This window comes from Trichoderma breve, chromosome 6 (assembly GCF_028502605.1).
Source record: "Trichoderma breve strain T069 chromosome 6, whole genome shotgun sequence".
NCBI lineage: Eukaryota > Fungi > Ascomycota > Sordariomycetes > Hypocreales > Hypocreaceae > Trichoderma > Trichoderma breve.
Genome location: NC_079237.1, coordinates 1,823,484 through 1,848,344, shown reverse-complemented (window position 1 = coordinate 1,848,344; position 24,861 = coordinate 1,823,484). Strand labels below are relative to the sequence as shown.

Here is a 24,861-nt window from a genome sequence, read left to right as displayed (position 1 = left end):
CCCTTCGATTTAAAGCAATCTTGACTGATTGTTACATCCGAAATTCTTACGATTCACTTGCGCCCAGGGCCAGCTTGATTCTCCAGTCTTTAAACTCGTCTGTCAGGATATCGCCATGTCCTGTTTCTTCTGCCTTGTAAACCTCAATGACGGGCGAATGGGCCCGTCGAGATATTCTCCAGACCCCTTCATCATTCACGACTTGCATGAGCCCTAGCCATAGATTAGTATAATTGAGAGAGAAAGGGGTTTAAAGACATACACTCTAGGAAAGCGGCCGCAAAATTCACACATATATCTGCGTTCCAGGCGGGGTTCGGGCGCGCGTTTACCGTCTGCGGGATCTGCTGCGTCTCAATCTCCTTGATGTCGACGAGGATGCCGTCCTGCGTGCGGAAGCCCACGATAATCTTTGGGACGCCCAGGAGAAATGACTGGATCCAGTACTTCATGAGCTTGCGGTGGAATTTTTCAATATCGCCGCCGTGGCGGATCTCGGCGCTTGTCTTAAGCTCAACCCAGTTGATGGGTTTTCCTTTCTCTTGGGGCTTGCTGTCCCATACTATTCATTTAATGGTTAGTCAGAGTCGATGGCTAGCGTAACGGTATGATGATAACTTACTAGCATCGACTTCTCCTCCTAGACAGAGCACAGCCTTACCGATGCCAGTCCGTACAACGGAGCAGTATTGCTCCTTGTTATTGACAATGTGTTTATCTCTGTTTTCAATAAACTCTCTCGATGTCTCTGCCCATGGAGCAGGAAGCGTTGACAAGGTTTCAAACTTGTATCCTTTTATTGGTCAGCAGGAGATGATATAGAGGATGGCGTTGAGATTAACCCCAAAATTGCATAACATCAAGAGGGGGTCCCCTTCTAGGTTTCCCGCGATCCTCATTCTGTCTCGAAAGCATCTTCTGTGCGTGGTTGTCTTCGATAAAACTGTTATAAACATTAGAAGCTGGGTTGCTAAGCTATGGATTGCACCACCTACATGGTTCCCTAGAGATGGGTTGTGTTAGAGATATGAATCAGGGCCAAGCAAGGTGAGATGAATAGATATACCTGGTATAATGTTGCATTCATTTCGAAGCTGCATATGTCAGGCCATTGGTCTCAGGGTAGAAGAGGAAAGGGAGTTGCTACCCATCATATTGCTCAAACGGCGCAGCCAACATCTATAATGTCGTTAGTTCTCATTTCTGCTACTCCTATGGCAATGGCAATTAACTGCTGGGTTCATAAAGTCTTTTTTACCTTGGTCATCATGCCTCTCCATGTGACTACATTCGCATCTATCTTGACTCCAGTCTCTTTCTCGTGTAATACAATGGCTTTTAGTAAACTGTCGAGATGCTCATCCTGGGAATCATCGTGTTTCACAAAGGTATTAAACCCTAAGGATAAGTCTGCCCCAAGCTGTGGAGGATAGTAATACTTCACTGACGAATCGTCAGGGCGAAATTCATGATTCTCATCAAAAGAAAAGCAAGAGAATTCCTATTTGATGATTTATGTTAGCTTTAATCGGCGGTTACCAGTGGATTCGTTACGTTGTGCTTCGGCACAGCGCAGCTTCTTCTGTCTTCCATACCTTTGGTCTCTTGACGGGTTGACTGGCTCCTACAAACCGCCCTATCGGCTGTATCGAGAAGTCGGAGGCCATGTTCAGATTTGCGGACGCGACACGTATCACGCGTCTCATATGTTCTAATCACGTCATCCAGGTGAAAAAGACTGCATGGGCGACGGACCGATTAGGCAGAAAAGCAGATAAATCGAGATGGCACTGATGTGAGAGGTGAGAACAAAGTGAAGCCGAGATCGAAGACGCTTGCGAGATGCAGGTGTGCTTCTAGCGCGTTCGCAGGCTGGAGTCTGCTAAAAACCATGGGGACTCGGGGGTTGAGGTACCTGGAGGTTAGGGGTACTTTGCACATTAGGTGCGCCAACAAGTCACCTGAGGTAGCACTACAGATCTGCAGCCCGACAGGTTGAGAAGCCGGAGACGGCAAGCCGTGCAGCTTTTATGCAGCCAAGCTGATCGGAAATGCATCCAAGACGCCACCGCAGCTCGTTGCCGAGCTAAAAAAAAATGTTTAATTGATCAAATTGAGAGTTTTTGGTTACATTTTCTGACCAGGGCTTTTGCATTTAGGCGTCGAAGCCCGGAGACTTTAATTCTGTAAGCAGCGCCGTTTGCACATGCGCCGTGGAGAAGATTCAACAGTCCATATAGAAGTAATATCCATGCTGATACTACAATTTATTAGTATTCGCTATTGAACATGTTGTTTCATTTTACCATAATGGCCCAATTTTCTATCTTGAGAGATGGCAGAGACATGGAATATGCCACCTAGCAGTCATAGAGAGGATGCCTAATATGCCGTACGACGCTCATGGGCACCTGTAGAGCTATGGACATGAGGCATCATCAAGCCATGGCATCAAATCTCTTTGTTCCAAGTACGTGGCTCAAAATAGAAATCCTGTAACCGTTCGTCTGCCATCTTTGCTCTAAATTAAAAATCAAGGTCATCTGACAGATTTCCCAGGCACCAATAGTCAGTGATGTTGCCGAATGCCCGATTATTTGTCTTCGCCACTGACAGAAGAGACGATGCAGTGCTTCCAAGCTGTTTCACTTTCAGATCAGAATCCAGCAAGTAGTCGGTGAATCCATGGTCACAGTGCTCCGCCATGCATGCCGGGCAAAAGTGAACAGGAAATGACTTTTCCTTTGTTTGTCCAGCTCTGTGCACTAATGTAGACGTGCGCGACCATTTCCCTCTCTATCAAATACCCAAAAAGTGTTTGTGCTAGCACTACCTGGAGTACATAAGGGAGGGGCCGGGTGACGGCAAAGAAAGTTCTCTTGAGGCCCAAGCGAGATTCTTTCTTCTTCAACCTTTCAACCTTCATCCTTCAGCCTTCACCATATTAACCCTTTGACCTTTGACATCAGTCAACACGATCTAATCTCAGCCGCTCAACTACAATACTTCTTGACTTTTATCTTATCTCTGCAATTTATCATCCGTATCCTCCACAGAAGTGTTATCAACTACTATCCGTGCCATTTCATTCAGTCGCGATACGATACGAACGAATTCGAGATCCAGCCTCGTCCTCGCATCGCCAACAGCAAGCCTCAGCGGTCTCACACTGTCCCCTGTCAGCGTGTGCCTTTGCAGCTTTCGCCTTGTCTCGCCCCGCCAACGCACGTCGCTACCAGGAATTTAGAGGTTGGCGCCTCCACGTGATTAGCCAACCAGCTCCCTTGCAAAGACTCCTGTCGCATCGCCCTGTCCGACTTTCTCAAATCGTCGTTGGTGGGCCGCTGGCGCACCTCAGCCTCGCCTCTCCAATTGCTGCGTGAGCTCGACTTACATCCTTTGCAAGCGTCGAGCGCCGTGCCCGCCAGACGTTTGGCTCAGGCCGCCCGGCTTACAGAAGCAGCTTCAGTGCCGAGAAGCTGTTTCACTCTCTCCAGGTTCAAAGCCAGGCATCCTCTATCCGCTGTGTCGTCTCATTCAGGCCAATGCCGAAGGCACGTAAAGGCTCATCAAAGAAGTCCAAATCTCGCAAAAGGCCCGCCGCCGCCCAAGACGAAGGCTGGTACACCATTAGGCGCATTCTTGATGAGAGGACCGTAAAAGGTCGCGTCGAATACCTGGTTGACTGGGACGATAATACCGTCACCGGGCAACCTTATGATCCGACTTGGGTTTGTCTAACACGATGCTCTCCACTTACATGCGCTGTGCGGATGCAGAACTTTTTACTAACTTTCATGTGCCGCAGAGCTCTGAGGTTACAAGTATTGCCAGAGTGGAATGGGAAAAGGTCAAGGCTCGGCGTCGCGGAGAGGACTATCAGCTTGAACAGCAGCTTGAGCAACAGCTTGAACACCACTTTGAGCCGGGACCAGGGCCGGACCCGGAGCTAGACCCGGAGCAACATCTGCAAGATCGCCAGCAGCCAGAACAGTCAAGCGAACAGGGGCCAGAAGCGCAACCAGAGCCCACATCAGATCAAGAGAGCGACAACAGCCAACCGCCGCGGCCTGCTCATCAGCGGCGCATCAACAAGGCCGGCTCAAAGAAGCGGCGACGCTCAGCCTCCTTGATTTCATCATCTTCCACCTCATCCCCTATTCGGCCCCGTAAAGCCCCCAGGAGTGACACCTGCGGATCTCTATATGACGAGCCTCTAGCATCTCTCGTATCGTCACCTTCAATCTCTACACCCTCCGAACTCCCGGAGCTGCCAGACGTAGATCTCTCAGAACATCGTTCGCGAGCTACGTCTCTGGTGGTGGTAGAGATCCCCAAGAACTCGAATCTTAACCCGGCTGATTACTTGAGTGTCCTCGGGTCGCAATCAAGCGGCAAGTCTACGCAGTCGCTGGCCGAACTTGAAAACGAAGACAGCCGCGTCGCCATTGCGCGAAACAGTCAAGGAACTGTCCCAGATTCGCAGGAAATTACAGATCGATCTTGGACCCAGCAGCATATTCCAGCCGAATTGCCACCATCTTCTAACCGATTGATTGAGTCCCAACTTCAAGACATCGTACCCGAATCTAGTTCTCACGCCATTCCGGACTCTTTCGAGGCACCTTCAAAACCGATATCACAGGAACCTGATAAGGAAAACGAAGAGCGACACGAATCCTCTCTGTCTAATCATAATTCCACTGATACAGCATCCGAGGACCGCATTCAAGAGTCCCATGCGACTGTCAGTTCAGATATTCCTTCTCGCCAGCCCGATCAGTTAAGAGAGGTCCCAGGAGCCGGCAGCCCAGTTCTGTCTGAGTCGTTATCACACAATACGCCCGATTCCCGTAATCGGCAGCCTCTAGCATCATCAGGGTCCGCCAGATCTATAAATACACAACCAGAAGCAAGCCCCCGGTTTCTTAGTCAACCATATTTTGCAACCGTATTAGAGAACCCAGAGAGCTCTATACCTAGTCGAATCTTCGAATCACCTGCTCATCCCACTGCGGAGATTGCCTCTTCTTACAGCTCTGGCACTCTATCTGCGTCGGACCAAGGGGTTTCTCAAGCTGCTCAGATAATTTCACGCGATTTCGAGGCACCGATACAACAACTTACAGAGAGTAAATCTCAAGAAAGTCCAGCCCAGTCTAGCTCAAATCGCCGTCGTATCAGCGACGAGAAGGATCACACTCATAACCCCGCCTCACCTCGTCCCCGAGAGGCTGCCGATCTCCTGCCACCGCAATCAGCCCCGGCACGCTTTGTAGGCCATCCTGGAGGCATCTCAGGCTCACCAGCGAACCCAAAAACCCCTTTTAATCCATATAAAGGCCAAAAGATGGAAAACGAGACTCCAGAGCAAGCCAAGGAGAGGCGAACCGAGGAGAGGGTTCGCGCACAAATGTTGGACCTCTTCCACATGGAGGCGTTTAACAGCGAGGCTGGTTCTACGTCCCAGCAGATACCACTCCACCAGACTTTGGCTGAAGAACCCGCTGAGCACCATGCACCGTTAGAGAAAGGCGTATACAATACGTACACTGAGCTACCTGTTCATTCGGCAGATTTGCCTCGCGGCGCTCAAACGCCCGGCAGCAAAGAGAAAGAACAAGCCGGAAATACGGCAACTGCAGCTGCAACCGAAAGTACGGGAGACGAGAGGGACACAACGACCTCGACATTTGGACCACAAGTCTCAACCCCACAGGAGCCCGTCGCCGCAGAAGTGGCAGACATATATGGTTCAGCTTTTGTCGAAGCGGAGCTGGAGCCACCACCTGTGGCTGCCCCAGAGTTTATCCTAGCACAGCAATCTACAGTCTCCCTTGCTGACATCAGTCGACAACCAGAGCCAGCATACAAAGACATCCCTCTGGTGTCTTTTATCAGCCCGGATGAAACTATGATGCAAGAACCTTCAACCGATACTGCTCATTCGGAGCAGGTTCAACGCGAGCCTAGTCCCGCCGAATCATCGGTATCTTTCGCCCCTTCAGCAGCGGTAGAACATATTGTGACACTCCCTTTCCAAGCAAGCTTGCGTCAGAGGTACAAAGACACCATAGGCGAATTTAGGCCTTCGATCATGGAGTTTAACAAGTCTTTTATCGGGGAGGACTACTCGGAGCCAGACCAGCTCCTGGTCGAACGCATTGACGAGTTATTCAACATTTTGTTGAATATATGTGATTATCCCGAAGATGTGGTGGGGAGCGGCCTCGAAACTCTACCTCCAGCAGAGCTAGCCAAATATTGCTGTGATGCCAACCCCAAGTTCAATTTCATCTTTGAACTTCTGAGCGGCATTATAGGACACCACTCAAACATTTTAATAATCGCTCGCTCTCCAGACCTCCTCCGACTCCTTTGTCATTTAGCAGAAGCTCTGAAGATGCCTTTCAGTTGCGATACTATTGGTGAATCGGATCTCTCATCCGGCGATTCATCCAGTTCTAAGCTGGTTCTTGCTCTTCCGGCTGATGATATCGATGCTCGGGAGTTCGATATCGTGATTGGATACGACCATTCTTTTAGGCACTCGTCCATTGCACAAGGGCTAAGGAGCCCCGACAACACCAGACGGCAGCTTATTTTGGTTCTGGTTACAACTCATTCAATTGAGCATATTGATCTTCAAATACCAGACGATTTGACTCTAATAGAACGAAAGAGCGTCCTGACATCTGCAATCGTGCGCGCCCGGAATCTGGTGGCCAGTCCCGAACGCGGCTACCAAGAGCCACATGAGATTGCCGCCTTCTTCATAGAATATCTCGAAAGCGATCAAGACACGCCTCTATGGGATGCGATTCCTGTGCCAGATGATATTCTTGACGTGTATGAACATTCCCAATCGCGATCACAAATGCCGGCATTTCCCCATCATGAGCAGGAAAGCGGTCGCAAACGCAAACATGTAAGTGGATTTCAAAAGGTGGTGAAAAGCGCATTGTCAGCGTGACTTCAATGTTACTAATACTATACGATGTACTCATAGAACGAATCGGATGTTTTTGAGACGAAGAGACCACGGGTGCTTTCTACAAGTGAGGCGATAGCAGCGATTGGAACAGGCCAGGCTCCAGTATCCGATGAAGTGAAAGCTATGCTGGCTCAGTATACCACCGCAATAGGGGAGTCTTCTCGACGACAAGTATCGATCGATGTCCCCCTTACATCACTACAGAAAATGGCTGAAATGGTACGCTTCCATTACCACTATTATTTATATGGATGTCTGGCTAATGATGTATAGTTTGCCGAGTACGAGCGTCGCCTAGAAGCTGCTGATCGCGGCGCAGAATATCAAGATGTGATTTCACGCCTCGAGAAACGGGTCAAGGAGTACGAGAGAACAACGCACAGAGTGTACGAGGCCAAGCGTGCTGCGCTGCAAGACCGTACTCAATTTGAAGCCGAAAGGCAGAAAATGGAGAAAGCCATGCAATCTGCTGCGGTCCAATCGGAGAAGGAAGCTGAGAAAGCAAAGAAAATCATTACGGAGCTGGAAGCTGCTGTGGCGCGGCTGACAGAAGACCCAACTTCTTCCGATCCACAAAATACACCTTTGGCAAAAACCGAGACGCTTCTACACGATACCCAGTCCAAAGTTTCTGTTCTTGAGAAGCGGCTGGAGAATGCCCAGAGTGAGGCAGACTACATTCGGACTCAGTATCAGGAAGCTTCCTCGGTTGCTTCTAGGCTGCAAACAGAAAACAACCAGCTAATAAGCCAAAACGAGGAACTTGCCAAGAAGGCTTCCGAAAACTCGGTCAAGATCCACGAGATCCAGGAGCGAGATACTATAAACACATACATTGCACAGGTTGCAGAGCTCAAGCAACAGATCCAACTGAGGGAGAGGGAGCTAGAGCTTGCCAATGATGAGCTTCGACAGCTCAAGAACGGACGGCGAGAGACCCGACAGTCTAGTGTACCACGGAGTCCACGCATGGGCATGCTAAGCCCGCTTACTCGAACAATGGGGGGCCCAGGTAGTAGGGGGGCCAGCCCGGCTCTGGGAGCTGGTATTGAAGGGATGCAGCTCTACGGGCAGCAGTCAAGAAACAGCAGATACGATCATTTGAGATAGGGGTTTCTTTTATACTTGACACACTATTTCCTTGGGCAGAGAGGGGGGGTTCACACTGAGACTGAGCAGGAGACGAAGGCTCGGTTCACTTACACGTCGTTTATTTTGATGCTACTTTGAGAGTGGGAGTAGTGTTCCCTCCCCTTTTTCTTTCTTTTTCTGTTTTATTCCTTTTTTATTTCCTTACTTGGAGTGGTATCTTTCTTTCTTTTTGTTTCAACAGGGAATTGGCTCGAGGCAATTTGTCTCCTTACAGGGATCAAGATGGATACATAATTATATAAAAGGCATAAAGGAAGGTCGCTCACGGCAATATCACACTGGAATTGTTCATGCAGATGGAATAGCACGCGCTATTTGATTCAGGTAGTTTGTCAGGAATACCAAATGTGATTTTTAAATAGTATGATGATGATATGACACAGCCGAGGAAATTTATGAATTTCTTTTTTGTAGTATGATGATGATATGACGCAGTCAAGGGAATCTGTGAATTTCTTTTTTTAAAAATTCCGTTGAAGCAGCTAGGCGCCGCAACAACAGTAGGGAGCAGTATACACTATATGCTTCTTCAAACTTATCAGACATTGGTTTGGGAGGCCCCCTTCCCATCAACCGTCTAGCACCGTCGCTATCCTCTTCCCTCCCAACACAATACCATGTACAAGACTCGGAACGGACTTTTTCTCCTCGTGGGCAGTTAAGCTTATTTCTCCTCGGGGTAAAGGTCCTCCTTCAGTGAGACACCCAGCTCCTCTCGCAGAGGCTTCAGCTCGTCCAGGTACTGCTGGTACTGGTTCTTGTTCTCGACCTTGGCCTTGATGCCTGTGTATCGGTATGCGCGTCAGCATGCTGGTCTCGACGGGATGGTACATGTACTGCGTGGGTGTTGCATGGTGTAGAGGAACATGTAATGTGTAGCATTGATAGTGTTTGATATAGCCATGGCGCCCTCCCGCGGGGTGGAGACAGACGCCCGGCTTGGCTGATGACTCAATTAAGACGACAAAGAGGAGCAGCATTCTGGCGTACCTTCGAAAATGCGGACAGCAGTAGCAAAGTCGTTGACTCTCCGGGCAGCCTTGAGGGCAGCGGCGACGACAGAGGGCGAGGGGACGAGATCGTAGGCGAAGGCGTTGTTGAGGTTGCGCTAAAATATGACCTTAGCACATCATACGATATTTGGATAGCCGCAAGAGCATACCTGGAGCTCGAAGACGTCCTGCACAGCATCAAACTCCTTCTCGAATCTGTAATTTTTTCACAGCGCGGTCAGCCATTGAACACGTTCGGTCGGCGACGGCATGCACGGCAGGTCGTTGATTGGAATCGCCAGCGCTCTCATTGGCAAGCCGCAAAAGTTTCTCGGTTGGCCGCCCACTTGTCGATATTTTTTTTCTCCCTCTCTCTCGGTATTTCCCTCCAAACAGCGCCCCATTCCACCACTCAATTCCAACCCTGCCGTGCATCCATAAAGGAAAAATTTAGAGCCTCACCTGGCAGTGAACTCTTCGAAGGTCTCCTCAGCGTGCTCGGCTCGTCGGGAGGCAGAGACGCTGAAAGGGCGAGCGGCAACGGCCGAGCGAACAGCGAAAGGTGCGGGACGGGCGGCGGCGGCGCGGACCATGGAGGAGCCGCGGGCGGCGGCGCGGAGGAGGGCGGCGGACTGCATGATTCGTAGGAGAAGCTCGAGAAGCGCAAAAGAGGGCCTTTTGAGAGGGGGGAGGAGAGATTGAGTTTGGTGTTGTGGTGAGCTTTTGGGCGGTACTAGGATGGACAAGAGGTGTTTTGGAGCAAAGAATCGCCTGAGGACGGCGGATGACTAAGCTACGGCATTGCCTGATTTACCCGGCCAAGCGGGACGCAACAGTGCGAATTGTAAATTTGGCGGGGCTGTCTCTGGGCGAGATTTGCGCGTGCGGGACAGTGCGTTTGGGACGAGCGCGTACGGCCTCAATTACGATAGGCTTTCAATTTGGCCAGTTTCTATTTGTCGAGCTGAAAGCTGCTGATACCGAACCTCCGTATGGGGTGTGCGGCTGGCCGGAATGCCGTTTTGATACTTGGCATGCATGCATTCAGCGTGTTGAAACACCATCATTGAAGTTCATGCAAGGCGCTGTGATTATATACTGCTTGATACAGGCTTGACTCGGTACACTAGCGGTGGCAGCTTGTCTACCTGTGGTTCGATCGGAAGGGATTTTAGCGACGCAATCGTTCCTCGGTTCCGGGTGTCGGGGATCCTGGCACTCCGATTGCATCGGCCTCCGGTTTTGCGAATCTGCGGAGGGTTGCGTTTGCTTGTCTTGGAGCTTTTACATTGTAGTCAATTGCAAAGTGCTAATCAATTCCGTGATTTTCAAGTTTTTGGTTTCGACGGGTATTATGACAAGGCGGCTTCTTGGATGGCGTACGCTTAGGAAGCCTATGTGTTGGCCCCGAGAGAAGATGTTGACAAAAGTAGAGCACGAGGCCAGCTCCCATCAAGGTTCCAGTGGATGTGTGGCTGTCATCTGCCTTATGGTGTTACTACTCTATTCAGCTGCCGCCCTGCATTCGGGATCGGTCTCGTCTCATATGATTTAACTACTACTCGTATGTTCAAATTACATCAAATCGCATTCGCACGGTGTCCGCGCAGCCCCGAAATTGCGTAGCATCCATTCCCAGATCTGTGCCTCGAAATACCACATCTCGCATTCGCCTGGGCCGAGGTCACGTGGCCGCGAGAATGAGAGAAACTTTGCCAGACCTCGGATTGGCTCTCGATGCCCAATCACATGTGGCAGAGGTTGACTTGGCGTCACCGCCTGCAGAGCCAAATTTCCACTCTGGAAAAAGGGGACGGGCCTTAAACTATGATGGTGCTAGTGTCGAGGCCACCTTTAGATTCTGCCGTAAGACTCGCATGTGCGTAAGTACGTTGGGCTAAGTATTTCTTTCGGCCCTCCTCCGTGCCTCCGTCCTTTTTCTTCTCCTCCATCCCCCCCGGCCGTCGTGAGAGTTGTCTTTTCTTCTCGGAGTTGGAAGTCGAACGCTTCTACCCCTCCTTTTTCTCGTCACTCCTTCGTTGTGCAATCTTTTTTGCCTCGATCACTCTGTAGATTGCAATTGCAGTCTGTTTGGGCGCTTCTTCTTGGGGACAAGGTTCCGTTTCGCTCAGTCGCGTCGCGTGTCCATTCGAGAGAAGTCTTTTCTTCGATTCTTCTTTTTCTTCCTTATAGAATTACAACAAGTCGCAAGATTTTACTTGTGCAACTCTGCCCACCATGGCTTCGGCTCCCGCCACGTTTTACGAGCAGTTACCGCTCCCGACGCTCGATCGCCCTTTCGGCGTCCATCTATGGCCTCTCTTTGATAAGCTCTTCACAGCCGTCACTGGCTTCTCGGCCAATGACTTCAAGTTTGTGCCTTTCGAGACTCCCATGTCTACGCTCAAGTCGACTTCCATCTTCATTGTCATCTACTACATTATCATCTTTGGCGGTCGAGAGTTGATGCGCAACCGCGAGCCCTTCAAGCTCAAGGCTCTCTTCCTCATCCACAACCTCTACTTGACCGCCATCAGCGGCGCTCTCCTGGCTCTCTTTATTGAGCAGATCCTACCCACTGTTGTCCGCAAGGGTATTTTCTTCGCCATCTGCGATCACGACGGTGGCTGGACTCAGCCCATGGTCGTTCTCTACTACGTAAGTAAATTCTCTCAGCAGGCGATGTGTGGCGGTATGGCCAAAGGCTAACATGTGACGATTAGCTCAACTACCTCACCAAGTACCTTGAGCTGCTCGATACCGTCTTCCTGTTCCTCAAGAAGAAGCCATTGACCTTCCTCCACTGCTACCACCACGGTGCCACCGCTCTTCTCTGCTACACTCAGCTGATTGGTCTGACTTCCGTCTCTTGGGTCCCCATTGTCCTCAACCTGACTGTGCACGTTGTCATGTACTGGTACTACTTCCAGAGCGCACGTGGCGTCCGAATCTGGTGGAAGGAGTGGGTTACTCGTCTCCAGATCATCCAGTTCATCATCGACCTTGGTAAGTGATATTATAATGTGCCTTGTTGGCTCCCTTTTGTTGGCTCCTTACTGACTCGTTGGGCGCACAGGCTTCGTCTACTTCGCTTCTTACACCTACTTCACCTCTACCTACTTCGACTGGATGCCCAATGCTGGCAAGTGTGCCGGTGAGGAGTTTGCTGCCTTTGCCGGCATTGGTATCCTCAGCTCATACTTGGTTCTCTTCATCTCCTTCTACTTCGCCACCTACAAGAAGGGCGGCAAGGGTTCCACTACTCGCAAGTCCCTTCGCCGCATGAGCCAGGCTCCTCTGCCCGACCCCGTCCACATGGCTGCTACCATGGGCACCAAGTCCAATGGAACCACCACTGGTGCCAAGACCAACGGTGCCACCGCCCGATCCCGCAAGGCTTAAGCTGCCTGCGCGCGATGCCGTGGATATGTCTGATTGGCATGTCAACGGCGAAAAAAGCTCCGACTCCCAACGGGTGACGAGCATTCTTTTTTATACATATTACGAATCCGAAGGGCCAGTTCCTACGAGGCCAATTACAATTTTTAATCTCTGTTTTTTGGACATGAGGCCATTTGTCCCGGCAAATGAACCAAAATATGAATCGCTTACTCTGCGATGATGACATGTCTTTTTTTGCGATTATGATGACAGGAGGCTGATGACGGCTATATGGGCTAATTCGGGGCGGAACGGAGGAAAATGTTCTGGTAGGCGCAGGGCAAGGCGGGCAGTTATTGTTACGAGACAACGCCCTGGGCATACGGAGCTGCATCGTACACTTGTGCGGCAGTGTCACTGGCCAGAGAGGTCATACTGGTTTTTTAATCATATTCTGTCTTATGCTGTACTATACTTGCTTGTATGTATACTTGATTCACCTGGCACGATCCATAGATGGACGGTACGGGAGGGTACAGGTTTTGCTGTAGTTTCGGTGTCTGAATATTACGTTGACGTGGTGTTGGATGCAGTTGTTTGTCAGCTTAAGCACGTGTCAAGATGCCATTTGCGACGAGTGCTGTACATCTTAATACATGTGATCCATCCAATGTTGAATTGTGAAGCATCCATGGATAGCAATGCATCACATGTGAATTGATAAGGCTGACTGAACCGTGTTTATTTAGGGCAGTAGCAAGGAATAAAAGCTCAATGGTTGGCAGAGGCTAATGAACACATGGAGGGTAAACATAACCTTGAAGGTTGTTGCGATGCAGGGGGGGCTTGTGCGATTGCCATTGGATTGACTGGAAATGCAAGCAGGAACTGTTCATTACATATCGATTGGACCCTGCAAAAGGAAGATGACAATGAAAATTACAGCCCCTCGCTCTCACAGCCATTCAAACGCTCGGGAGGTGAGAAATGAGCAAGGAGCGAGGCAAAGCAGCGGCACAGGGCCCTGAGAGCCAATCTTTCCCCGCATAATTCCATCCAGTCCATGGCTGGAATCTCCGAGCGGGACTTGCCAGCAAGAGGCGCTAATGCTGGTCCAGTGCCGTAGGTGCCTGGGCCAGTTCCAGTCCAGCACTGGCCTGGGGCGCCACGCCACTAAAACGGCCCCCGAGCGTGTTTCCCCCCTTCAGAGGCTTGTCAGTTGCTCGTCAGTTCCCGTCCCTCTCATTAGCCGGCCTACAGCTAAGGCACCCAGACAAGGAACGCAATGGTCAACTGGCCCAGGGACCTGGTGGCTTCAGGTACGAGGTGGCAGCTCCGCTCTGTGCTCTGAACTTTTGCACGAGAGCCGCTGTGGCGTGCAGACCAAAATACACGACATGTCCAGCTGAATCCTGTCCTCATCTCCCTCCATCTCCCTCCCCTCAACTTCTTCATCCTTTTCCTCTCCTCAACTCTTCAACTTTCAGCATCAACTACCTACAGTAGTTAGTGCTTTGCCCCCCAGTCCAGTCCAGCCATAGCCATAAGGGGCAGGCATCAAATACCTTTTGACAAACGACGCCCCTCGTTTGCATTGCATTGTTTGCAAGAGACATCGCAATCCTCGCACCGCCGCAGCCACTGACTCTCGCTGGCTGTGGAGGGACCCCCCAATTTCAGCCTCGTTGATTGTTCGCGGGGCACGCAGCAAGGGATGCGCGAGACAAGCTTGATTCAACAGCATTGGTCCCCAGCGTCGCTTCTCGTCACGCTCCCCTAGACATTTTCGGCGTCAGCTTTTGTTTTTGCTTATATTTCTCTTTTTTCCTGGTCTCTTGTCATTTCTTCGTTATATTTCTGTTTCTGTTTCTGCGACGCCTTTCACTCCTTTTTTTTCCTTCGGTCCCTCGCTACGCGTTTCTCTCGACTCCTTAGCCTTAAACATCGCCACAACGTTTACCGCTTGATTCTGGTTCAGATTAGCCCAACTCTGTTTGTAACAGCCATCCCATCACCGCCATCACCATGAGGTTCCCCTTTAGTCGGAAAAAGGACAAGAAGAAGAACGAGCTGTCCAGCCCTCCAGAGGCATTGCGGCGCCCTGCTGATATCAGCCGCCAGCCTTACTTCCCGCCGAGTGTGAGATCGAGCCAGCTCGTCGCCGTTCTCCCACCAAAGGTTCTCGAGCGCATCTTTCTCTTCGTCTGCCCTCACTCTGGTGATGAGACGTATGATGCCTGCGAGGATAGTGGCAGCAGCGAAGGTTGCATGCTGTGTGACCTGCGTGACCTGGCCCACTGTTCGCAGGTGAACCGAATCTGGCATGATACCGCCATCAAGCTATTGTGAGTATTGCCCACCACTGAGCCGTTCATGCATGTTTCCTGACTGAAATTTTCCCCCTTTAGGTATCACAGCGTTCGGATCGACCAGGTCCACTACTGCAAGCTCGAGGCTTGGTTGGCCGAGAGGCGCAAGCAGACGAGATTTGACCGCAACGCCATTCCTGAGGATCCAGCTCAAGCAAGACTCAGGCTGTTCCGGCGTACTGTTCGCGAGGACCCGACCCGCATCGGCAAGAGGGTTGAGTTTTTGAAGACGCCCTACCAGGTGCGAGAGTACTGTCAGGTGGAGTTGGCTCAGACCATTGCAGTCCTCCCCAGCCTCAAGTATGTTGATCTGCCTGAGGGCATGTTCTCGGATGAATCGAGCAGCTCGACGCTACGGTTCGAGGTGCAAGCCAGATGTCCCAACATTCGAAAAATGACGTACAACGCAGGCTCGGAGAAGAGCTTGGCAGCGCTGGCTACGGGCCAGGTCTGGCCTCGGCTCGAGGTCCTGGAACTGAACGGCATCAGTGTCGATACCATGACTATGAGAGCGGTGTTGAACTCGTTGGCAAACCTCAGGGCCCTAAAGATGACCGAAACAGAAAGTATATCTGATGAAGTGCTGATGGCCGCATCGGGGCCTATCATGCCCTCGTTGGAGGAGTTCATCATGGAGAAAACTCCTCGTGTAACGGCTGCCGGCCTCATCGAGTATCTTGCTTGGCCAGAAACACAGCGCGGACTCAGGGTCCTGACACTCGTACACACTGGCGTCCACCCGCAAAGACTTCAAGAGATCTTGACGATGGCGCCATGTCTTAAGACGCTGGCCATGAAGCACAAGGTAATTGAAGGCTTTCCACAGCACGCGGGCATCGGATTTCTTGCGTCTCAAAGCCTCGAGACCCTGCGCTTTGAGATTTCTACCGAATCAGATAAGGAAGTGTACGCAAGCATGAAGGCCAGTTGGTACGCTTACCTCGCCTCATCCGTCCTCGCAGGGGGTATGCCTAGGTTGCGTAAACTCTTTGTCCACGATGAGTCCTTCCCGGAGCAGCTTCAGGGGCTGCCTCCTCCCAATGCTAGCTTTGCGGCGGGAGGGCACATGCGAAACCCATCTCACGGCTCTACTCGCAGCTCCCACGTGCCCTATCCAGGCATGCCAAGCACGCCTACTTCCAAGACATTTGGGAACCCGTTTGCAAACTCGCCCGGCTCACCAACCTCTCCCAGGTCTCAGGTTCAGTCTCCTCGACAGCTAGGCGTGCCCGGGGCGCCAGCAGCACACCGGTTCAGCTCCAACAACCCATTTGCGGCGCACATGCGAGCCACTGCTCCCTCACCAGCCCATACCCTTGAGGTGTATACCAAGACTGACGAGTACGGTAAATGGAACTTTAGCAAAGTTGACACATTAACCACGACAGGCCAGGCGCTGAGACGTCCAGTCAGCAGCTACGGATTGGCAGCAGACGTGGCCGGAGAGGGGTGGAACCGAGGCGAGGTCCGACGCAGCATCATGGTCGGAGACGGTACGGGGCTCTTCTTGCCTCTGCCTCCGCCGCCGGGTCAGGACGAGTACGGCCGCAGGGGTTCGGCCATGTCGGACGCTTGGCGACCCTCGAGCAGCGGTGGAGATTCTCTACGCCGGCCGCCACCTCTTTGGCAGTGATTTCAGGTTCCGTTCCTTTTCTTTTCTCTATTCTGTTTTTGGCGATTTGCCGCCTTGGTGCAAAGGAGCTAGGTCATGAGGCAAATCAGAGGCATGATGATTGATGATAGCAAAAAGGCTTTTTTTTTCCTCCATTTACTTCTAATCTTAGTGTCCAGTGTAATATAGAAAGACAAAAAAACTGGGGGATCTGGGATTACATTCAGGGACATTAATCAGTTTGGTTCATAATTTCCGTCATCTTCGACGATAGTTCTATACAAATTGACCTCTTTGACCTGCTCTCGTGTCAGTTCCAGCTGTCCGGCCTCGCGGGAGAGGCGTCATCCGCGCTTTTTTATAGCCTTGTGTATTTCTATTAGCACAAGCTCTTGTCGTGATCAGATGATGCGGCTCCCTTTACGGCTCTGGATTAGATGCCTCGTGGGTGGGAAAATAAATACGGCTGACTCACAGCAGTTCATATGATTACATAGTACTGTATTATAAGCTTACTGCACCGCCATGTGGCAATCAACCCGGCTTGGACCAACTGGACGGAGCCAGAATGACATTCTGCAAGGAGACGAAGTGGAGAGATGTAGCAAAAATACATCATTGTTGATTTATTGCCTTCTTCTCCCCGATAAAGACGTCAGAAGCTAAGGGGATTGGCTTCTGGGGATTAGGAGCGTTCTAGACACAGCTTTGACATGGGCCTTTTTTCGTCAAGTCACTTTTGGGGTGACTGGGCTGCGATACTGTATGGAAACGAGATACGGTGGATTTATTATTTAGCTTCATTGGCTTTTGGGACGAAACGAGCTGTTTCTGAGGTGGGACTGCTTAATAGAGCACGGTTGCTGGGAGAGAATGATTAAGACGGCCGCTATGCTTGACGATAACCCAATACTGTACTGTACATAGATACAAGCCATCTTAGATGGATCAACGATTACGATCAACAACCAGTGGCAAAAATGCACGGCCGCTTAGTCGAAGATGCGCGAAACTAACAAGTGTAAGCTCGTGTATCAAAATATCCTGAATTTGACACTAGGTACGCATGTATGTACACAGTTTACGTCCCAAATCCCGCCAAGACAACCCCAACAGAGCAAAAGCAAAATCAACACGTTGGTGATGAACTCTTTGGTTTTTTTTTTTTTTTTTTTTTTTCTCTTATCATGTTAGTATCCATTTTTTGTGACCACGCCCGTGTATCAGGCCATGTTTCGTCTTGGCGTTTAGCTGTCCGTCACCAATTAAGAAACAATCGTCAAACAAAAACGTGCTGTCGGGGGTTGTTAGACGGGGGAGGGGGCCCGCCGCACGGATTGAAACGCTCGTGGCCCGGTGTTGAAACGGCCCCCCGGGTTGAGTCAACGTGACTTGCGTTGGGCAATTTCTCTGTCTTGTGTTTCAGAAACTCAAAGATAAGGGCGAACGGGTGGTGCTGTTTCCGAAGGAGCCAGCCTGCCCTCATCTACGAGCTTGGTATATTGCGAGAATGATTCTATGAGAAAAGGTACGGAGGACACTTTTCGGAATATTAGGAGCTTGCACAGCCCGCTGAGCTTCACGCCACGCGCAAAAGAAGGGTACCGGAATAAGGGTTCAGGCTTCTATTTCTGGCTTCATTCTTATTGTTTAAAAGAGAAAAAGATGGAGTTAGTCCGCTTTTGGTATGGATCTGGCTGTGGCTGGTGGTCTGTGGCTTGCACGGATCCTCCGCAAAACGAAGCTCAAGCCACTAAAGAGGGCCCGCGGAGAAGGGTTTTGGGGACCAGGTGTGGCGCATGGCAGTTTAAGTTGTCAGCCGGCGGGAGCCTATGACGCCATGGCTGGGGTCACTTGTATCTACCCTATAAGCAAAGTTGCTATTTCGAGGGCCACTACTCCGTACCTATGACAGAACTTTGAGTTGTGTGCAGCATCGGGATCGATACGGAGTCAGCATTCCGTCAAGCCTTACGCAGGTCACTCACGCGAGCTTCCAGCTGTGGGATGGGCTAAGCACAGCCGGTGGCGGGTGCTTTTTCTTTTCTTACCAGAGGGCTGGGATACAGTACGGCTTCACTGTCCAAAGGTACATGAACCAGATTGACGGAAGCCCAGACCTCCGAATTCTAGGTTATCGCCAACGAATGGGGACCGGATCTCGAGCGGACGGATCTCAAATGTGAAGCGCTGTGCGTCGCGAAGGTTTTGGTGTGTTCTGTCAGATGCCCAAGTTTCGCGGCACTAGTCCAGTCAGTGTTCCAGCCTTATCGGCTTGAGCCAGTCACCGCGAAGAGTTGCTGCTGGATTAGTGGTTTTGGTGGCGTTCTGGTTGAGACATGCAGTGAAGCAGATACGAGGCCCAAGGCTGCCCATCCATCCTACCCAAGAAGAGGGTATCAGGTAGATGGATGGGAGGATGAATGATGTTTGGGTGGGAAGAGGGGGAATCGAGAATGGACAAGTATCGCTGTGTCTTGTGGCGGGTTTCCAATCAAAAGAGCCGAGTTCTTGTCTGTGTCCCTCCCATGTGTTGCATTTACATTGGTAACACAAGGGAATTCTTGGGCGGTATCTTGGAGTTTGGGATGGTCGGCCCAAGTTGCTGTAGAATCTGGTGTGACTCTGATGCTGCAAATCAGGGGCTCGGTAGAGGCGATCTCGGTTCGTACAAGCGGGAGGAGTGACGCCGTTATACGTTTTTTCTTCCTTTCCTTCTTCTATTTCCTATGCGAGACATTGAACGGTGCCGCTATATACGGAGTACATTCAAGAGAAATGATGCCACCAGAGGTTCACTTAAACGTGCTAGTTCGTCATCTTATCTGCAGAGGCCTAAAAGTCGGCCTAGAGCAGGGAACCACAGATGAAGAAGAAGAGGCAAAAGGAAACAGGGAAAAGGCCTCCATCGGCATCTGTATCGTCACGGTGCGGTGATTCGCAGATGATTGGGCGGTAACGATGCAAGTCGACAGACGAGTGGGTGTGAACGTCGGCGCTACCAGAGGCACCAAAACCACTCTAGATCAGATTCAATGGACTGCGTCTGCCGGTTTTGACTGGATGGCGAGAGGAGGGAGAGGCTGGGATGAGAATCAATGGCGCGATGCATGGCGTGAGTTGAATGCGGATGAATGAATGGATGAGGGCATAGTATGTAGGCATTGGAGATGGAATTAGATACTTATTACGCGTAGACTTAAGGGCTGTTGTTCCTTGGAAAGGGTGGAAGAATTGATTCTATGCGGGTGGTTTCGCAGGATGTTGGCGTAATGTCTTGCATCAACCCTCTCTCAAGGCAATAAATACCACCCTATCTAACCTACGACCAAAGGGGTATTATCCTATCTACATTCTCACACGGCCAACTCCGTGCGAAGCCCACCTCTAAAAAATATTGGAAACAATTAAAAACGTCCCGAAAGCCTTGACCATCGTGCATCCAGTCCCTTTTCGCCCTGCGTCAGGTGTTGCAGTCTGTGCAGCGTTTTTAATCCGTGCCACACGGCGCATCATGGGAACAAGTAATTTAACTTGACGTGGCGGCAAGCGTTTCTTGTGCGTGCGGCTGAAGCATTTCGGATGGCACAAGGCGAAAGGAGAGAAAAAAGGGCTTTCGAGAGGGCATCATGAGGAGAGGAAGAAAAGGGCCGTGTTGACCATGTGATTGGTTCTTGCCGGGCGTCATGGTGCAGCCAGGCTAAGATGCTAGATACAGTTCTGGTGATTCACGCGCTGCCGAGACCAGCTGTAGGTCGCTTATTAGCTGCATGGAGCTTTTTTTTCTTTCGTCGGCCGGCACTTTCATCAATGGCCTTGTAGATTGGATGTAATCAAATCTCATTCAAGAAAGTGCTCAAACCGATCTGCGGTCTCGATGCTACGGTACGGCACAGCGCTGTATCCTCCCTGAGCCTGTACCGACATCTTCATGCTGTTAGTCACTTCACTGCACTGCTAGTAGAAACAGTTAAAATGACGAGCTACAGGGAGCTGCGTGCTCAGCCGTTTACTAGACTAGCAGCGCCCGCGTGACGAGACGACGATCCGCCCGGGATGTTCGTTCAGGCTAGGTTTGCCAGTTAGTAGCCACGAGTAATGGCGTTGGAAGACAGCGGTTTGTTTGCTCCCAATGGTAAATGGCAGTTCACCCAATCAAGACGGGCTCTGGCCTCCACGTCGACGCTTGGTGCGGTTGGCGTCATGACCCCTGGAATGATCCGGATGGTGGAGAATGGAGAGGGTTTGAATGAATGACAGTTGGGACGTGGAACGTGTCCGTGCTGTAAGGATGGAGTTTGGAGGGGGATTCGATATCAAGGGCGGGCTGCTGCAACAAGAGGAGAGATCGGCGAGGCTGCGACGAGTCATCGGGTGTCATGTCATCCATCAATGGGGCTGCTATAATGGCGTCAAGGGGATCTCCTCAAGTGCCGTAGCAATTAAAGGATTGTTTCGTGGTGATCCTTTTTGACTTTGATAATTGGCAGTTTTTATCGAGTATCTCGTCGGGTGATTCTAGATTACGCTGCTTACTCTACTTGACTTGGCACCACTGGCTAATACTCTGTGCCTGAATGCCAATGGGAGCAAAGGGTAGCACTCGGCACTTGAAGTCGAGTGGTGATACGTGTTGCGTGCGGAGAGCTGGTGGGACGTCACACTCGCCATCTCGAGCTAAAGCGGCACTCGCACTCACACATGTCCTGATTCTTACAGTACCTACTGCACCAAGTCATCTAGTCGAATGTGATGGATGCAGTAAATCGTACGAAAGCACTGGAATGATGGCATTCTGCAGGCGGTGGCTGGGGAAGCAAGAGAGGCGTCAGACAAAGCGATGGACAGTGGCGCATGAAGGTACGAGGAGAAATACAAATGCTGGTTTCTCCATTAGCGAGGAGGACGTCGACGCCGTGGCTGCAATGAGTTCAATATCAATCATCCATCTCCAAAGTCAAGCCACATGGCTGGAGCTGGAGGTGGCATTGCTTCGTAGAACCCGACACTTTTACGGAGTGCCCAGAGGTACAAGACTGCCCTCCGTACAAAACTTCAATCTATCTGCAGCAGTCACATTCTTGGAAAATATGACGAGTTGGGATAGCGAAATGGGGTGGACAGAAAGAGCTGCTCGCTCCGTCAACCGGCCGGCCAGTGGCAGGCCTGTGAAACGACTTGCTTGCAGGGCCAGTGACATGTTTTGGTTAATTGTGCCAGGTCCTGTTCAGTTCTGTACAGGTTCAGGTTCAGCACTACGACAGGTAATAATTCTGCACAGCACCAGACACTCAAATGCCTGTGCCGTCATAACGTGGGCTAACCCCTTTCTGGCAATGTCTTGTGGAGCACCACTCGACCCCTGGAGGGTGCCAAGTGGGCCTCCAAGGTGGGAAGTGGGCTCGCCGTTCGTGGCAAGTACACAGTGCGCGGGCAGCAGCATGCCAGACGGTGGAACATGCCCATGCCTGCCTCACATACTTGTATCTGTGTGTGCCCCCTTCCCGGCGCGTGGAGAGAGAGTCAAGATTCTCTTCCAAGACCATTCAAGTCAAGTTTCTTTTCTTTTTTCCCTTCTCTGCGCGTGAACGAGACGGGAACAGCTTCAGCTACATTCCTCCCTCCACCGCCCTTTCCCTTGTTCCATATCTTCATATCTTCCATACCTTGCTCTTCCACTTCCATATCTTGGCTCGTTTGACGCCTTACAAGAATCCAACCAGAGTCTCTCCCTTTGTCAATCTTCTTCTTCCTCCTTCTCGACTTCGCCCGCCTTATTGGTCTTGGATCCGCCCTATTCGATATATATTGCCGTCACACGTACGACTATTGCCCAAGTTGGTGGAGCTTTGCAAGGAGCCATTGAATAGGCAGTCGAATTCGTCCCAGGCATCCATACTCTAGAGGGGCAGGACCACACAAAGAGATTCGCATATACAATCAAGCTTCCCCCCAAGCTCCCAAGCTCCGCGAGGGCTTGCTTGCACCACAACCAACCGACATCGACATCAATCTCGACATGACCCAGTTCGACACCAACATGTCATCAACAATCACAAAGACAGAGGCCGTGCTGCCCAAGGCACCCGCTCTACCTCCCAGAAGCGCCCTGAGGGCCTCAAGGCTGCTGGCCACCATGCCTCAGAAGCTTTCAGGACACCGACCCGTCCTCACTCCCGCCGCTCCTCATCTTCTCTACCTTTCATCCGAAGAGGATGTTTCTTCTTCAGCCGACGACTTCTCCGACTGCGACTACAGCTCCGACAGCGAGCAGGCGCAAGAGACACCCGAGCAGACATCAACATGCCAGGACATTGCTCGCAAGGTTTCAGTGGTCTTCTCTGGAAAGGCCTGCATCGTTCAGCTTTCCCGAAGATCAATATCGCCAAGCTCATCAACAAGCTGCGCCGCGAACGAGCTTACAAGGACGTCAACCGAGCCCATCCTGAAGCACCGAAAGGCATCTACTAGCTCCACGTCGTCGGCCAAGGGGGTTTCACAGCACCCTCCCCGGTCAAGCAGCATCATGTCTCCCATCAGCTTCGAGGGGGGCTCGCCCTCGTTCCTCAACATTGATCCATTCGCGACAAAGTCGGAGCCCGAAGAGCCTGAACCCCAGCTCCGCAAGACGGCGCAAATGTTCAAGAGGACGCTTAGCCTGGTCAGGAAGCGTAGCAGGCCTAACCTGAACCAGTCGGCGTCCCTGTCTCGAGAGGCTCTGTCAATACAGACGCTGCCCATGGAGCAGGTCGGTGAGGACAAGGAGGAGAACCACAGCACTCCCCGGAACGCGACATCAATACCGCCCTCGATTTACCAGGACGTGATGGCCTCCAGGAGGGCCAGCAGCTACTCAGCCACAACGCTATCGCCGGTTAGCGATGTGGCATCCCCCCTGTCACCGACAAAACGAATTCGCCAGGGCTTCTTGACTCGGCGACGAAGCATCCGAGTATGAGCCCCATACACCGCTACCATTCCATTCATACACTCTCTTCACCTCGATTTTACCTTTTGCGACACTGGATCCACATTCAACATTTTTTTTTATGAATGCTCCGATCAACAACAGCTGGCCTCTACTTTCTTCACTCTTGCGAATTTCGTGACGACGGTGCTGGAATCTTCTCCTTTTCCTGCTTTTTTTCAACTTGGGGGTTTTTTTTATAGGCGGCGCATTTTTATATGGCATAACAAAAAATGGGGGCATATATTGCACGGAGCGGCGTTTTCACGTGGGCATACATGAGAAGAGTTCGTCATGCGAACATGACACTCTTGGGGAGGCTTTGCATTGCCTCGTGGCGTTTTTTCTTTTCTATCAGTTTCTTTGGGACAATACAGCCGCGATGACATCAGCTGGCAAACACTGTTTTTTTGCTTTTCGCTTTAGCTACGCAAGTAGTCATGATGCTACCAATGAAGAGAGTCCTCGGACCTCGATTTGAATCCAAATTTTGCCTATTTTGCCAACAAGTGACAATTTGTGTGATGCATTTCCGTGTGCTGACTACTCATCAATGCACAGTACAGTCCAGTATGCCTTTGTTGCCTTTACTCATGGTTGCCGCGGTGAACTGGGGCTCTCCATGCACCTACACCGACGTTGTAGTTGCAAGGGTCCATGACCTGATAGGCAAAAACTCCTGCATCGAGCATCCCTGGCAGCCGAGGCGGTCTGCCATGAACACGGTGTACAAGAGCCGCTTTTTCTTTATTCCCGTTGAAGATTGTTTAACCCAGAGTGAACAAGATGGGTGAATGCGTGCATGAGTGCACGAGTACCTACTTGTCGTGGAATGGAATGCCCCGAACATACATTTGACGTTGATGACTATGCAGTACGGGTACGTGGATGCCCAGAGTGGGGATTTGGACCTGATGGAGCGGAGGAGTCCGGTTGATGGGAGTCGAGATATTACTACTAACAGTTTTACTATAAAGTAAGGTAAGATCAGATGGAAAGATCTTGCTTTGGACTGAGTGGTAGATGTAATAGTTTTAATGGTTTTGCTTCAAAGTTATAGTTATAGCTTATGAGAATTACAGTACAGTACAGACTTTCACCGCAAGGAACAGAACCAAGGCAAAAGGCGGGATGGGATGTTGTTGAATTTTGGTTGGTGTAAGTTTTCTTTGCCCTCTTTTTTTCTCCCCTTCCCGCAGTGGAGTTTGAAGAGATGTGTTGTACATGCAGATGTATGGAGTACTGCCGACATGTTTTAGTCCTGTCCTGCTTTGGGGCTAATGTGCCATTACTGCGTTTTTTGGGCATGGAATGAGATGCTTGTTGTGCTGGACTTGGATTAGTACCTTTTTTGTTTTCTCTTTTTTTTTTGCTGTATGTTGGATTACTTTGTG

General features: G+C 50.9%; 6 protein-coding genes across 6 annotated transcripts; 4 read left to right on the top strand and 2 right to left on the bottom strand.

Moving 5' to 3' along the window:
• Positions 1-46: 46 nt before the first annotated feature.
• T069G_09505 (RAI1 like PD-(D/E)XK nuclease domain-containing protein) lies at positions 47-1,667 on the bottom strand (the record flags this gene model as incomplete). The annotated part of the gene is made up of 8 exons (XM_056176715.1): positions 47-213; positions 263-562; positions 623-793; positions 843-900; positions 1,067-1,094; positions 1,148-1,179; positions 1,259-1,501; positions 1,596-1,667. The coding sequence occupies 8 exons, from the start codon at positions 1,665-1,667 to the stop codon at positions 47-49; spliced, it is 1,071 nt and encodes a 356-aa protein (XP_056025193.1).
• A 1,878-nt stretch (positions 1,668-3,545) lies between these two features.
• Positions 3,546-8,104, top strand: T069G_09504 (uncharacterized protein; the record flags this gene model as incomplete). The annotated part of the gene is made up of 4 exons (XM_056176714.1): positions 3,546-3,731; positions 3,809-6,928; positions 7,010-7,213; positions 7,268-8,104. 4 exons carry the CDS (start codon positions 3,546-3,548, stop codon positions 8,102-8,104), a joined length of 4,347 nt encoding a protein of 1,448 aa, XP_056025192.1.
• A 706-nt stretch (positions 8,105-8,810) lies between these two features.
• On the bottom strand, positions 8,811-9,776 carry T069G_09503 (cytochrome c oxidase subunit va domain-containing protein; the record flags this gene model as incomplete). The annotated part of the gene is made up of 4 exons (XM_056176713.1): positions 8,811-8,929; positions 9,137-9,254; positions 9,309-9,354; positions 9,601-9,776. 4 exons carry the CDS (start codon positions 9,774-9,776, stop codon positions 8,811-8,813), a joined length of 459 nt encoding a protein of 152 aa, XP_056025191.1.
• Positions 9,777-11,376: 1,600 nt separating this feature from the next.
• On the top strand, positions 11,377-12,540 carry T069G_09502 (GNS1/SUR4 family domain-containing protein; the record flags this gene model as incomplete). Its single annotated transcript, XM_056176712.1, has 3 exons — positions 11,377-11,796; positions 11,862-12,144; positions 12,215-12,540. The coding sequence occupies 3 exons, from the start codon at positions 11,377-11,379 to the stop codon at positions 12,538-12,540; spliced, it is 1,029 nt and encodes a 342-aa protein (XP_056025190.1).
• Positions 12,541-14,544: 2,004 nt separating this feature from the next.
• T069G_09501 (f-box-like domain-containing protein) lies at positions 14,545-16,521 on the top strand (the record flags this gene model as incomplete). Its single annotated transcript, XM_056176711.1, has 2 exons — positions 14,545-14,864; positions 14,928-16,521. 2 exons carry the CDS (start codon positions 14,545-14,547, stop codon positions 16,519-16,521), a joined length of 1,914 nt encoding a protein of 637 aa, XP_056025189.1.
• Positions 16,522-22,519: 5,998 nt separating this feature from the next.
• T069G_09500 (uncharacterized protein) lies at positions 22,520-23,458 on the top strand (the record flags this gene model as incomplete). Its single annotated transcript, XM_056176710.1, has 1 exon — positions 22,520-23,458. One exon carries the CDS (start codon positions 22,520-22,522, stop codon positions 23,456-23,458), a length of 939 nt encoding a protein of 312 aa, XP_056025188.1.
• Between the last annotated feature and the right edge of the window lie 1,403 nt (positions 23,459-24,861).